This window comes from Nanorana parkeri, unplaced genomic scaffold (genome assembly GCF_000935625.1).
Source record: "Nanorana parkeri isolate BGI_ZX_2015 unplaced genomic scaffold, ASM93562v1 scaffold1946, whole genome shotgun sequence".
Taxonomy (NCBI): Eukaryota; Metazoa; Chordata; class Amphibia; order Anura; family Dicroglossidae; genus Nanorana; species Nanorana parkeri.
Genome location: NW_017308214.1, coordinates 194630 through 209047, shown reverse-complemented (window position 1 = coordinate 209047; position 14418 = coordinate 194630). Strand labels below are relative to the sequence as shown.

Below are 14418 nucleotides of genomic sequence, written 5' to 3'. Positions count from 1 at the left end.
CGATGATGGCAAGTACGATCTGCCTGTCCAAGATGGGCAGATCGTACGTTTTTTTTATTACTTTACAACCCTCGCAAGACTTTTGTCCTGTGGCGGGAGAAGTGTGCTCTACGGTTCATGGTGGCAATGCATTGCAGGCTCCAATGGAGGAAATCAATGCACATTTTCCTCGCATCACTCACACACACCATACAAACCTTTGCATTGGCAAATTTTGGAGTCTTGATGTTGCAGCCGCCAATCTTGCTCGGTGCCATGATCCCCGAACTTCCCTCCACGTTTTGCTTTACGCTCCCCATACTAGCTCTTGGTAAGCTTTGCCGGGCCAGAGGAGGTTTAATGGTCCCCTTCCCAGGAATTCCTCTAGGTGGTATTTTGGAAAGCGCAGGATCTTTTAGCAGACTTTGTCCTTTGGGCTGGTTGAACAAAGCCAGAGACCGGCGTGCGGTGGGTATACCAGACATGCGTGTCGGAATTGCGCTCCCTTGTACATTGGTTGGGTGCACGGGTACCCCTTTATTTTGTGGCTTGGGGCCTTCATTCCCTAAGGCCGACCCAAACGGCTTGGATCGTGCAGTCATACAATTTTCTGTCTGATCCTTTATTTGGGGCAGCTCCAAAACAGAGCCGAGGGACACATTAGGATCCTGCTGCTCGGGATCTTTACAAGCTTTCTGAAATTGAAAGTTCATTAGCCCCGGAACTGGTGTAGAGGTGACAAAAGAGAGCGATCCGGCTGAAAAGACGCTGAGGTCGTGAACACTCTCCTCTTCCTGAATCATGCTGCAGGACTCCGGAGCCATTAAAAGATGCTTTGTCTCATTAGAGGGAGACACGTCACTCGGTGAGGGAAAGGCGCAATCTTTAATGTCATTTCCTTCTTTATTACTTGGATCTTCTTTAGTGTCTTGGCTATCTGACTTACTTTGTGTGGACATGTGGACTAGTGTTCCTTGACCAGCATTTGCATGGTTTCCCTCAGATAAAGGCATTTGGTCTTCTGCACATGCAACAACCGGTACCGGCGTTTGATCTGCAAGGGTCACACCACATACGGGCATTTGGTCTTCTGCACGGGGCACGTCACATACGGGCATTTGATCTTCTGCACGGGGCACGTCACATACGGGCATTTGATCTTCTGCACGGGGCACGTCACATACGGGCATTTGATCTTCTGCACGGGGCACGTCACATACGGGCATTTGATCTTCTGCACGGGGCACGTCACATACGGGCATTTGATCTTCTGCACGGGGCACGTCACATACGGGCATTTGATCTTCTGCACGGGGCACGTCACATACGGGCATTTGATCTTCTGCACGGGGCACGTCACATACGGGCATTTGATCTTCTGCACGGGGCACGTCACATACGGGCATTTGATCTTCTGCACGGGGCACGTCACATACGGGCATTTGATCTTCTGCACGGGGCACGTCACATACGGGCATTTGATCTTCTGCACGGGGCACGTCACATACGGGCATTTGATCTTCTGCACGGGGCACGTCACATACGGGCATTTGATCTTCTGCACGGGGCACGTCACATACGGGCATTTGATCTTCTGCACGGGGCACGTCACATACGGGCATTTGATCTTCTGCACGGGGCACGTCACATACGGGCATTTGATCTTCTGCACGGGGCACGTCACATACGGGCATTTGATCTTCTGCACGGGGCACGTCACATACGGGCATTTGATCTTCTGCACGGGGCACGTCACATACGGGCATTTGATCTTCTGCACGGGGCACGTCACATACGGGCATTTGGTCTCCTGCACGGGGCACGTCACATACGGGCACTTGATCTTCTGCAAGGGGCACGTCACATACAAGCATGTGGTCTTCAGTAGGAGTTACATCACGTACAGGCATTTGGTCTTCTGCAATGATATCATCTGCTTTTTCAGGGAGAGGCGAACAGCCGGAAATATTGCGGTAGTCAGTCGCTGATTCTGGAGGCTCTCTGTTCTCATTGACCACATCACAGGTTGGCACAGAAGTTTGAACATTTGGAGACATGTTCCCTTTAATCCCTTCGGGTAATTTCTTGGCACTTCTCATAGTAGACAGCATGCTGCCTGTAGCAGAGATGTCCCTTGGTACTATATCTGGCACATCTGCTGAAACGGCTATTTTATCAAAGTCGCCATCATCCACAAAGCCAACATCTTCTGTATCACCATCACAGACTCTCATCATGGCCTTTGCTGGATTGGCGATACCTGCAGTGCCAGCCGATGTTCTATTCACCGTAGTGTTACCAATGTCTTCCTCCGCGCTCTCATCCAGCACCACAACAATATCCAGTGTTCTGTTTCCAGAGTCGTCGGGAACTAGTTCCATAACCTGCATGGGGTTTGCAGAACTGCTCGACATGTGAACCGATAGAACTTCTCCTGTGGTGTTGGGAGAATACGGCAGTGTAACATCGATCACTTGAATGGTATTGGTGATGCCATCTTCATGTTTTGATAGGATGCCCCGAGTGGTATCAGCAGGAGACTGTGGTACCATCTCAGGGGTAGCATTGAGTAAAGACTTTGCATGCAGAGATGCCACGTCCAGCATTGTAGTCATAGACGTTGGCGGTTCATCCTCCATCACCCAAGTGCTATTGGCTGCGGTTGTGGTGTTAAGAATAGATGCAGTGTGATGTGTCACATTGGTGGATGTCTGTGGCACATCTTTTATCTCAATGGTCATATTTGCTATTCCATCCTCTTTAGTCACCACAGCAATTTCCTGGGTGAGATCACAAACACTATGTGGTGAAAGTTCTATCACCTCCGTGGTGTTTAGCATTAGGAGCAGCTGAGGTGCCGATTCAATATCATGTGTGGCATTTGCCGGCTCGTTGATATCCTGGGTTGTGCTGGCACATGGCTTGTTTACATCTGCTTGCTCTGGACAATGCGATGCGATATCCTCAAGCATGTGACTAACATTCAACGTATTGGGCCCGTCACCGTTCAACTCTCTAGTGATGTTGGGCCCGTCACCGTTCAACTCTCTAGTGATGTTGGGCCCGTCACCGTTCAACTCTCTAGTGATGTTGGGCCCGTCACCGTTCAACTCTCTAGTGATGTTGGGCCCGTCACCGTTCAACTCTCTAGTGATTTGTTCGCGAGGGGGTGTCAAGCTTTGCCTGGTTCCGGAAGCTGGGCTGCACTTCGCAATGGGCTCGCCGTGAAACTCATCGGCTTCATCGAAAGACAGTGGAGCCATTTTCTGCCTCTTTATACTGTTGGTAGAGTAATAAATCCCTCCAACAGTGTCCTTCACAGATCGCCCCTCACCTTTTTTATCGCATAGCTCAGAAAAGGTAAAGTCCTGCATGTCTGTGCTCTCCAGATCCAGCAGACTATCTCCGAACAGCGACACGCTGGTGCTCACCGGGCTGTTTTCCAGCGACGACAGCATGTTAGAGACTTCCCAGGCCAGGAAGGACTTCATAGGGGTGCAATCATACGGCGGAGGTTCTGAAATGATAGAAGAAACGTCCAGCTCCTCAGCTTTCCTCTTACTGGGACTCCGAGTGTCCTTTTCCAAGCCTTCAATTTTCTTTACAATTTCCTGACACTCGACAGCGAAGGAACTCCTATACAGCGGCGTCCCTAGAGGAGTCTTCAACACCGCATTTGCATCCTGGCGACTTCTGCCCTCGCTGTATTCTTGCATCGTGTCCATATCCACCTCCATGACAGGAGACAGCGCCTGCTTCGTTCTCCCTTTACATAGTACAGGCGTGCTGAAGTATTTGTTGGTGCGGGTGACCTCAGCACAGGCAAGCCCCTCGTTTTCAATGTCTGCCATTGGATCTGAGAAGAAGGAAGTCTTCGATGCGGAATAACCTTTTGGAGAACGATGCAGTCTGTTGGCTGATGACGCATTGTCATTTGTCGCGCTTTTCCCACCTGAAGGGCGAACTGCGTCCTCAAAACGAACGTTGCCTTTTCTAACTTTGGGTTTGTGCAGTGATGTACTCTCCCCCTCAGAGTCCTTCATCTGTCCTTTCCATGGAGCCACAGTACCGTGCAGCCCAGAACTCAACATTGGGTCATTCTTGATGTCTTTCAGTGCCATGCGTGAAATCGGTTTGGTGCCGGTTGGCACCGTAGTGGCTTTTGTGGTCGGCCCCTCCAGGTTTGCACTGGCAGCTCACCGGGTCGTAACGTCAAAGACTTGATTTCCAGTAATCTGAAATCATCAACACCAGTGCCACTTGTAGTGTCATAAAGAATCCCCCCAATCAATATAAAGCAACGACGAGGAGCTCTGCGTGTGGTACCAGTGGATATCATTATATATGGCTGAGTTCCCATCTCCGCCCCCTTCATCTCCTGGCCAATCACAAAACAGCACAGGGGCCTGCTCACTTTATGATTGGCCAGGAGGTCAACTCATGGTTCTGAATGGAGCGCAGTGAGGTCACAACACTTGAGGTCCAGTCATGGGAGGCCGGTACCTCTGTCTGCACCTGGAGGAATAGTCTGCAGGATTATTGGGCACATTATTGTGGTTGCAATGCTCTGCAGGCTGCAGTACAAAACACTTTGGGGGGGGGTCACATTCACCCATCAACTGATCACCAGATCAAGAGGATGTCCTTACCCCCCTAAATCCACAGTCATGTGACACCCCAGCCTGGAGCAGTGTCTTTGGTTTACATCTGGCGGGTCCTTTTTTGGGTGTCCATATCACTGCCTGCATAGCGGTGGGGCCCTCCCAGGATCCAAAAGAGGCATGACATTAGTGCGAGGGGGGCCAGTATATCTGCAGCGCTGGCTTAGTGCCCCACCCCCCATAAATCTCCATGTAAAGGGCTACTACACACTCTATGGCATGCTCAGCATCTCTCCCCTGAGCTATCACTATACACCCAGCAATACACACAGGATTTCTGCAGCTCTCCATCAATGGGTTGGCCCGCCAGCCGTGTGGTGATGAAGACGGGCGGCTCCCTCCGATGCTCCCCACACCCTCCTCACCTCACCGGCCGCGGTACCTCTCGGTCGCTCCCTGCACTCGGTAACCGCCAAGGTTTCAAACACCAAAACACCTGACGCCGGCCAATCATATACTGTTACGTCAAAGGGCGCTGGACGCAACGGTGCGTGGTGACGCAGCGACGGCTTGACTCGGCAGGCGCACGCGCAATAGCCCCATCTGCTCTACATACGCTACTGGCAGGTCACCGGATGCGACGTCACCAGTCTGAGCTCTCGACGAGTTGGGAGATTTCGACCATCTTGGTTTAGGGCACTGTGCCCAAAAGTAGAAATAGACATAAACCCACCAAAATCTGTTGTTTTTTTTCATGTCAGGCAGTAAATAGGGAGGTGGCTGTGGTTCCTTCTCTTCACCCACAAAGCGTATAATAAAACTTTATAAACCACATCAGGAAACAATAGGATGGGGAAACTCCCATATGTCCTAATTTAGAGGGACAGTTCCTGGACCCAAATCTTCTTTTACAACTGTCCCTCGTTGTAAGCTGAACTCAGTAAGAGATGGGGGTGGTGGTTATTCTTTAACACCTCAGCACTTGAAGGGTGGAATGAAAATTTTGCCTAGGGGTGGGCAAACTCCATGCCTCCAGCTGGGGGCGAACGACAAATCCCATGAGGCATTGCAAGATTCTCTCACAGCCACAAGTATGACTCGCAGAGGCATCATGGGATTTGTAGTTTCACCACAGCTGGTGGGCCAGAGGTCACTCCGATGACATTAGGGATCCAGTGGCTGTGGGCCATCCTTATAATTGGACAGAATTGAGCTAATAGAATGAGTCCCGCAATGTCCAGGAGTACTGTGAGCCCAAGTGGGAGTGATGAGGTCCACCTCAGGGGGCGGGTCCATGACACCCTGGGCTCACAGGAAGTGGTTTAGATGACACCGGGCATCGTCAGAGGGGGAGTAATGCAATCAGAGCTACTTTTATATTTGTACAGATGCCAGGACAGAGTCGGACTTTATGGAACGCGCGTTTCCTTCCCAGCACCTTCTTGCTTCAGGAATGCCAACCAGTTTGGTTTCAATGGACGGCAGACATATTTATTTTTTAAATTAAAACTGGATTAGGATCAGCTGATTAAATCCTCACTTTGGTAGCTCCTCCTCCCCCATATAGTAACATGTTTAGTAAAGGGCAGGCGTAGCACTCCAGCTCTGGCAAAACTATAAATCCAATAATGCCTTAGGGCAGTGGTTCTCAACCTTTCTAGGGCCGGAACCCCTTGGTAACATTTGCCAAGTTGTGGTGACCCCCCCCCCCAACCGTAAAATTTAGGGATTCACCAATACTAGTATCTGTCTGGGCTCTTGGGAGGCTATGCGGGCTCACAGGTGGCTAGTGGGACTCTCTGGTGGCATCCAGCCTGTGTGGTGCCCAGTGTGGGCTCTGTGGTGATCAAGCACTAGCCTCCCCTCTCTCTGATCCTCTCTGGCCACTGCTGCTGCAGCGCCATCTAGGAGAACTGACACTGCTGCCCTAGGAGGAGGCTGAGGAAACTCTTACCTAGAGCAGCACAAGGCACGTGGGGACCCCCTCAACTATGGGTTGCAACCCACTTTCTATAAGACATTCACTGGCACCAATGCTGGGGGTTATTATTGCATTCACTGACACCAATGCTGGGGGTTATTACTGCGTCCACTGACACCAATGCTGGGGGTTATTATTGCATTCACTGGCACCAATGCTGGGGGTTATTATTGCATTCACTGACACCAATGCTGGGGGTTATTATTGCAGCCACTGACACACCCAATAGGGCTTAGTTTCATCCCACTTTATCTTCAGTGTGTGTTGTGGTGTGTGGCAGCTCATGAATGGGCTAACTCAATTCATTGCACTTCAATGGCAGAAAATTAGTAGCTATTGTGTGGCCCTCTGGAAGTGTCAGGAGCCACAAGTGAGGCCCTCTATAATTATAAAGGTGACCACCGCTGCTTTACACAGACAGTCCCCGAATGGACAAGATACCAGAATTTCTCTGAGCAGGCGCTGTGTAGGAGTACAATAGGACAGGGCTCAAAATTTCCCCTCGCAAGTGAAAATTGTGAGGCGGTGAGTGGAAATGAATCAGTGGGGATGCACCGCCGGCAGGAGACAGGAGTGAAACCACCGCTGCTCCTGCGGCGATCACTCTCTTCTCTGGCCGGGGTGAAGGGAAGACAGCCAAACTGATTCTTCTCCTCCACAGCAGCTGCAGCTACAGATCAGCTATGTGTATTGTAAGTCCCCATTCTTTCTGCCTTACACTGCTGACCTCTGTGCATTACATTACTGACCTCTGTACTGCTGACTTCTGTGCGTCACATTACTGACCTCTGCACTGTGCGTTACATTACTGACCTCTGCACTGTGCGCTACATTACTGACCTCTGCACAGTGCGCTACATTACTGACCTCTGCACTGTGCGTTACATTACTGACCTCTGCACTGTGCGTTACATTACTGACCTCTGCACTGTGCGTTACATTACTGACCTCTGCACTCTGTGTCGTTACTGATCTCTGTACTTTGCGTCACACTGCTGAGCTGGCGGAGTTACGGCCGGGGCAGGGTAGGGGTTAGGTGGGGCAACTTGTGGCAAGTAACTCTTAAGGCCTGGCTAGTAGCTTAGGGCCTGAACTTTTGAGCCCTGTAATAGAACACCTCCAGTAAATTATATCTAGCACCCAAACTTTATTTAGAATTCTGATATACATTATAAAAAATACATTCGTAGCACCCGTGTGGAAAGGGTAAGAACAGTGAACCCCCCAACTCCCCCCTCCCATAAGTACCATATGTTAGGTTTCCCAGCATCAAGGATACTGGCTATAAAGACAGTAGTATGTAGTGTAAACTGCTCCAACCAGCTTGGCATTAGAGGCAGCCGCACCCCAAATGTGAAGCCACCCATCGATTTTTAGACAGTAGCAGATTGCTGGGGAATCTCAAAGAACGATGGTCAGCTTTTAGACCCATGTTGGTTTCCGTTGGAGCGGTCCATCGGGTTGGCACCGCCACCGGCTGCCTTCCACGGACGGACGAGGAAGACGGAGATCAGACTAGTGAACGGTTCTCTCCTTCTGCCGCTGGTAGTCTGGAAGACAAAGACGTGAGAACTTCTTACTGTGCAGCCTGTGTAGGGAACGGTCTACAGGGATCTGGTGAATGTAACCACCTTATGTGAAGGTTATAGATTTGTGGAGACACACAGAGCTTACTAGCACAGACAAGGGTGACTACATAGCACTCTGCTTAACAAAGGAGTCACTCTAAAACAGGAAGTCAGGAGCAGTGTTTAGGGGAGCAGCCCATTCTGCAGGAAACTAAACACTTTTAAGCCTTAGGGGGCACCAGCCATTGTAAGTGATTTCATCAGCATTTAAAAAAAAAAAAAAAAAGATTAAAAACCTTTTGACTTTACTTTCACTTTAAGGGGTACAAAACTTTAATGAGAGCTCCAAGTATCACTTTAACCACACCTCTTTTTTTCTTCCCCTTTCTATAAGACAAATATTTGTTGGGTATAGCAAGAGGACAGTTATAGGTCTGTGTTGCTGTCCTTGCCCTAGCCAGTACTGAGACCCGTCCTTACTAGAACTCACTGTATGGGAAGTGCTGAGACCCGTCCTCACTAGAACTTACTGTATGGGAAGTGCTGAGACCCGTCCTCACTAGAACTCACTGTATGGGAAGTACTGAGACCCGTCCTCACTAGAAACTACTGTATGGAAAGTACTGAGACCCGTTCTCACTACAACTTACTGTATGGGAAGTACTGAGACCCGTCCTCACTAGAAATTACTGTATGGGAAGTACTGAGACCCGTTCTCACTAAAAACTACTGTATGGGAAGTACTGAGACCCGTCCTCACTAGAACTTACTGTATGGGAAGTACTGAGAACCGTCCTCACTAGAACTTACTGTATGGGAAGTGCTGAGACCCGTCCTCACTAAAAACTACTGTATGGGAAGTACCGAGACCCGTCCTCACTAGAAATTACTGTATGGGAAGTACTGAGACCCTTCCTCACTAGAACTTACTGTAGGGGAAGTACTGAGACCCGTCCTCACTAGAAATTACTGTATGGGAAGAACTGAGACCCGTCCTCACTAGAACTTCCTGTATGGGAAGTACTGAGACCCGTCCTCACTAGAAATTACTGTATGGGAAGTGCTGAGACCCGTCCTCACTAGAAATTACTGTATGGGAAGAACTGAGACCAGTCCTCACTAGAACTTCCTGTATGGGAAGTACTGAGACCCGTCCTCACTAGAAATTACTGTATGGGAAGTACTGAGACCCTTCCTCACTAGAACTTACTGTAGGGGAAGTACTGAGACCCGTCCTCACTAGAAATTACTGTATGGGAAGAACTGAGACCCGTCCTCACTAGAACTTCCTGTATGGGAAGTACTGAGACCCGTCCTCACTAGAAATTACTGTATGGGAAGTACTGAGACCCGTCCTCACTAGAAATTACTGTATGGGAAGTACTGAGAACCGTCCTCACTAGAACTTACTGTATGGGAAGTACTGAGACCCGTCCTCACTAGAACTTACTGTATGGGAAGTACTGAGACCCGTCCTCACTAGAACTCACTGTATGGGAAGTACTGAGACCCGTCCTCACTAGAACTCACTGTATGGGAAGTACTGAGACCCGTCCTCACTAGAACTCACTGTATGGGAAGTACTGAGACCCGTCCTCACTAGAAACTACTGTATGGAAAGTACTGAGACCCGTTCTCACTACAACTTACTGTATGGGAAGTACTGAGACCCGTCCTCACTAGAAATTACTGTATGGGAAGTACTGAGACCCGTTCTCACTAAAAACTACTGTATGGGAAGTACTGAGACCCGTCCTCACTAGAACTTACTGTATGGGAAGTACTGAGAACCGTCCTCACTAGAACTTACTGTATGGGAAGTGCTGAGACCCGTCCTCACTAAAAACTACTGTATGGGAAGTACCGAGACCCGTCCTCACTAGAAATTACTGTATGGGAAGTACTGAGACCCGTCCTCACTAGAACTTACTGTATGGGAAGTACTGAGAACCGTCCTCACTAGAACTTACTGTATGGGAAGTACTGAGACCCGTCCTCACTAGAACTTACTGTATGGGAGGTACCAAGACCCGTCCTCACTAGAACTTACTGTATGGGAGGTACTGAGACCCGTCCTCACAAGAACTTATTGTATGGGAGGTACCAAGACCCGTCCTCACTGGCACTTACTGTTTGGGAAGTACTGAGACCCGTCCTCACTAGAACTCACTGTATGGGAAGTACTGAGACCCGTCCTCACTAGAACTTACTGTATGGGAAGTACTGAGACCCGTCCTCACTAGAACTTACTGTATGGGAAGTACTGAGACCCGTCCTCACTAGAACTTACTGTATGGGAAGTACTGAGACCCGTCCTCACTAGAACTTACTGTATGGGAAGTACTGAGACCCGTCCTCACTAGAACTTACTGTATGGGAAGTACTGAGAACCGTCCTCACTAGAACTTACTGTATGGGAAGTGCTGAGACCCGTCCTCACTAAAAACTACTGTATGGGAAGTACCGAGACCCGTCCTCACTAGAAATTACTGTATGGGAAGTACTGAGACCCTTCCTCACTAGAACTTACTGTAGGGGAAGTACTGAGACCCGTCCTCACTAGAAATTACTGTATGGGAAGAACTGAGACCCGTCCTCACTAGAACTTCCTGTATGGGAAGTACTGAGACCCGTCCTCACTAAAAATTACTGTTTGGGATGTGCTGAGACCCGTCCTCACTAGAAATTACTGTATGGGAAGAACTGAGACCAGTCCTCACTAGAACTTCCTGTATGGGAAGTACTGAGACCCGTCCTCACTATAAATTACTGTATGGGAAGTACTGAGACCCGTCCTCACTAGAAATTACTGTATGGGAAGTACTGAGACCCGTCCTCACTAGAACTTACTGTATGGGAAGTACTGAGAACCGTCCTCACTAGAACTTACTGTATGGGAAGTACTGAGACCCGTCCTCACTAGAACTTACTGTATGGGAGGTACCAAGACCCGTCCTCACTAGAACTTACTGTATGGGAGGTACTGAGACCCGTCCTCACAAGAACTTATTGTATGGGAGGTACCAAGACCCGTCCTCACTGGCACTTACTGTTTGGGAAGTACTGAGACCCGTCCTCACTAGAACTCACTGTATGGGAAGTACTGAGACCCGTCCTCACTAGAACTTACTGTATGGGAAGTAGCGGACCTGCATGTAGATTTCTCTGGCAGTTTTCAAAATCTCCACAGCCTACAGAAAAAAGAAAACACAAAAATTATGCCTTGTTCCTGGAGGGTTTGTGAAAGTTATGCCTCATTCAAAATCTACGTACATACTATGTATATCTGTTATAATGAGGCTGCTAACACTACAATGGTCACTCACTCCCCCCCTCCCCCCCCCAGCCATGATCTGCCTGTATCGCATAGAGACCCCATAATGACATCACCAGATCTAAAATAAGGTATGTCATGAAAATGGAAATGTTGCATTAAAAAAAATGTCATTAGCATGTTGAAAAGAGGGAAGGGAGCACCAATGGAAGGCAACACATAAGCAGATTGAACTTCAGCTAGAACTAGGCCCATCAATTTAATGATGTCCCACAACAGTTATGTTTAAGGCATGCCAGCTATCAAGGTCGCCAGTGTGCTTATTTCAGCTCTCAACCAAACTTTCAAGCCCTCAAATGGATGGTGTCATTGCTGATCACTTGGTCAGCACCAAGACAACGCAATCCAAATAAAGGCTGAGATGGTGCCTTCCTTGGCTGTAAAGCATAGGAGGGTGTAGTTCCACTTTAAGGTGACGCATCATTCCCAAAATGTGAATGGATTGTGAAGCGGCAATCCTGTCCAGACATAAAAGGAATAACACAGGACAGGAAGTTGCTTTGTTAATGTAGCTGTACTGTGAAGCCCGTTTTCCGATTCCGCTCCATGCTGTGCTCTTAGTACCTTGCTGTGCTCAATATCCTGAAAGTCCACATTGTTCACAGTGAGCACCTGATCTCCTTCCTGCAGACCGGCGCGATGAGCATCAGAGTCCGGGATAACCTACACACAAAGACATAACTGCAATGATGTCTAAATGATTAGAAGAATCTTACACAGAAGTAGACCACTTTGCATGGCGGGACTCCAGAAGATAGTGTCGTAGTGCAAGTCTGCTGAGCATATTGGGGAAATTCAGGATAACTGGAACAGGCGGATTTTTTTTGGCAACCAATCAGCTTCTCTCTTCAGTTTGTTCAGTTAAGATTTGAAAATGAAAGAGAGAAGCTGATTGGCTGCCATGGCCAACTGCTCCAGATTCTGTCTGCTCCAATTTTTATGAATTCCCCTCACTGTGTCATGCTTGCCTTGGGCTGCGATGGCCATGGTCCCTCTCGTCACGGCGCTTCCATCTCCTCCCTGTCTTTGCCAAACTGGATTAGCTGGGCCGCCTGTACACGGGTATTACTTTGTGCCGGCCCTACTTTGTGCCGGCCCTAAATCGTGCCAATTATGTACAAAAAGCTGCACAGTGTCCATTTATTTCTTTGCTGCATTATGCGAGTTACTAAATCACCCTGCAATGCTGCTGGACAATATACCAATATGCTCTGCTGCACAATGTTTGCAGTGTGCCTGCCACCCCCTTTTCTGGCCAGTGTCCCGGGTTGCTAACAGCCAGATGGGTAGATGTGTATCTATCTCCGCGCTTAGCTATTAGCAACTCTTACCGTCCCGCCCACACGTCACTGGTTGCCAGGAGCTGGGCGGGAAGCCAAGCTGGGCAGGTAGGATGGTGTCATTGAACCACCACTGCAACCCCTGGCTAGGGGTGATTCTGCTTGTTGGACATCCCATTGCAGAACTATGGCCATCACCATGAAGTTGCCCCCTGCTCTCCATGGCCATTATTATGGTGTTGGTCCCCCCCATGGCCATTATTATGGTGTTGGTCCCCCCCATGGCCATTATTATGGTGTTGGTACCGCAGCGCTGAATACTGAAAAATGGCCTGGACAGGAAGGGGGTTTAACACCCCGGATGTCAACTGGTTAAAATTGCGTGCGCCCGCAAAAATCGCAAAAAACGCCCATAGGCAACGATTAAAACGCTTTTACTGCTCATCAGTTTAGTGTTATCAGTGATTAATGTCTCTAAAATATTGTTCACACTCCGACGTTTGCGGCGATATTTAACATGTGCGGCACAATCTTCGTTTTCGCACGCAGGCGCACCCGAATCTGCGTGTGTATGTGGGGGGCGGGTACTTAAAAAAATTGTTTTTCTTTTTTAATTTTTTGTATGCTTCTTTATTTTTTTATGATTCTTTAATTTTTGTATTACTTTTTTTTTTACACACAGCTTTATTGTTATTACATGGGGGGCTAAGAAGCCCTCTATGTAATAGCCAATTTACATGGCAGGTCCTCTTTATGGAGACATCAGAGGTCTCCAAGACCCCTAATGTTACCTAGGGACCCCCAGAGAAGCTGATGAAGCAGAGATCAGCTTCTCTAGCTGGAGAGTGACACTGAATGCAGGAAGTGATATAATATACATCACTTCCTGCATTCGGGGACTGAGAGATCAAAGGGAGTTCGTATACTGAACTCCCTTTGATCTCCTGTCACAGAGCCGTGCCGGTCCCGGCCGCATTGGGCACAGCGGATCACGGAACCGGAAACGGCAGTGACAGCTGCTAATACAAGCGATCGAGCGTCTCTAGAAACGCCCGATCGCTTGAATGTAAAGCTCTCGGCCGGCCGTGTAATTACAACGGCCGGGCCGGGAAGCTGCTCGTCGGGCTCCGCCGTCCTCTCGTCACAGACGAGAGACCGAGCGGATTTTTCAAGCCCTGGTTATAACCCTCATCAGCTTTTGTTTACCATCTGTGTCCCATTGGGGAAATTTCCCTTCACTTCCTCTCTGATAGCCACAACAGGAAGTGAGAGGAAATCCTCTCACTTCCTGAGAGGAAACTAGTCTCCCCACTGGAAGATTTCCCCTCTCTTCTTGTTCTGGTGACAACCCAAAATTTGGGATTCTGGCCTCAGCTGCACTTCAAGAAACCAGGCGCACGTGGTACAACAAATGTGTCCCTTCCCAACCCAGGATTGGCCAAGTGGATCCCGGAATAAATCATTGGACAAACACTTCACAAGGTGGAGGATGCATACCTTAGAAATAAAGATGCCGAGCTGCGACGCTTTCCCTCCGCGGATATTAAATCCCAGCTGCAAAGACAAAACGGAAGTTATGATGAATGGAGGAAGAGACTGGGACTCGGCGTTCACAGAGACTGAAGAATCCTCCTAACAAAAGGGGAACTGCTCAAACTCAGAGGACTGGTGCAGA

General features: G+C 48.9%; 1 protein-coding gene across 1 annotated transcript in view; it reads right to left on the bottom strand.

Moving 5' to 3' along the window:
* Positions 1-8062: 8062 nt before the first annotated feature.
* Positions 8063-14418, bottom strand: part of PDZD11 (PDZ domain containing 11) — a 7604-nt gene continuing 1248 nt past the window's right edge. The window contains exons 3-6 of the mRNA XM_018572135.1: positions 14241-14297; positions 12028-12126; positions 11260-11320; positions 8063-8111 (exon numbers count right to left, since the gene is read on the bottom strand). Coding sequence (XP_018427637.1) covers positions 8077-8111; positions 11260-11320; positions 12028-12126; positions 14241-14297 — 252 coding nt within the window. The 3' untranslated portion in view covers positions 8063-8076. The remainder of the gene's footprint in view (positions 8112-11259; positions 11321-12027; positions 12127-14240; positions 14298-14418) is intronic.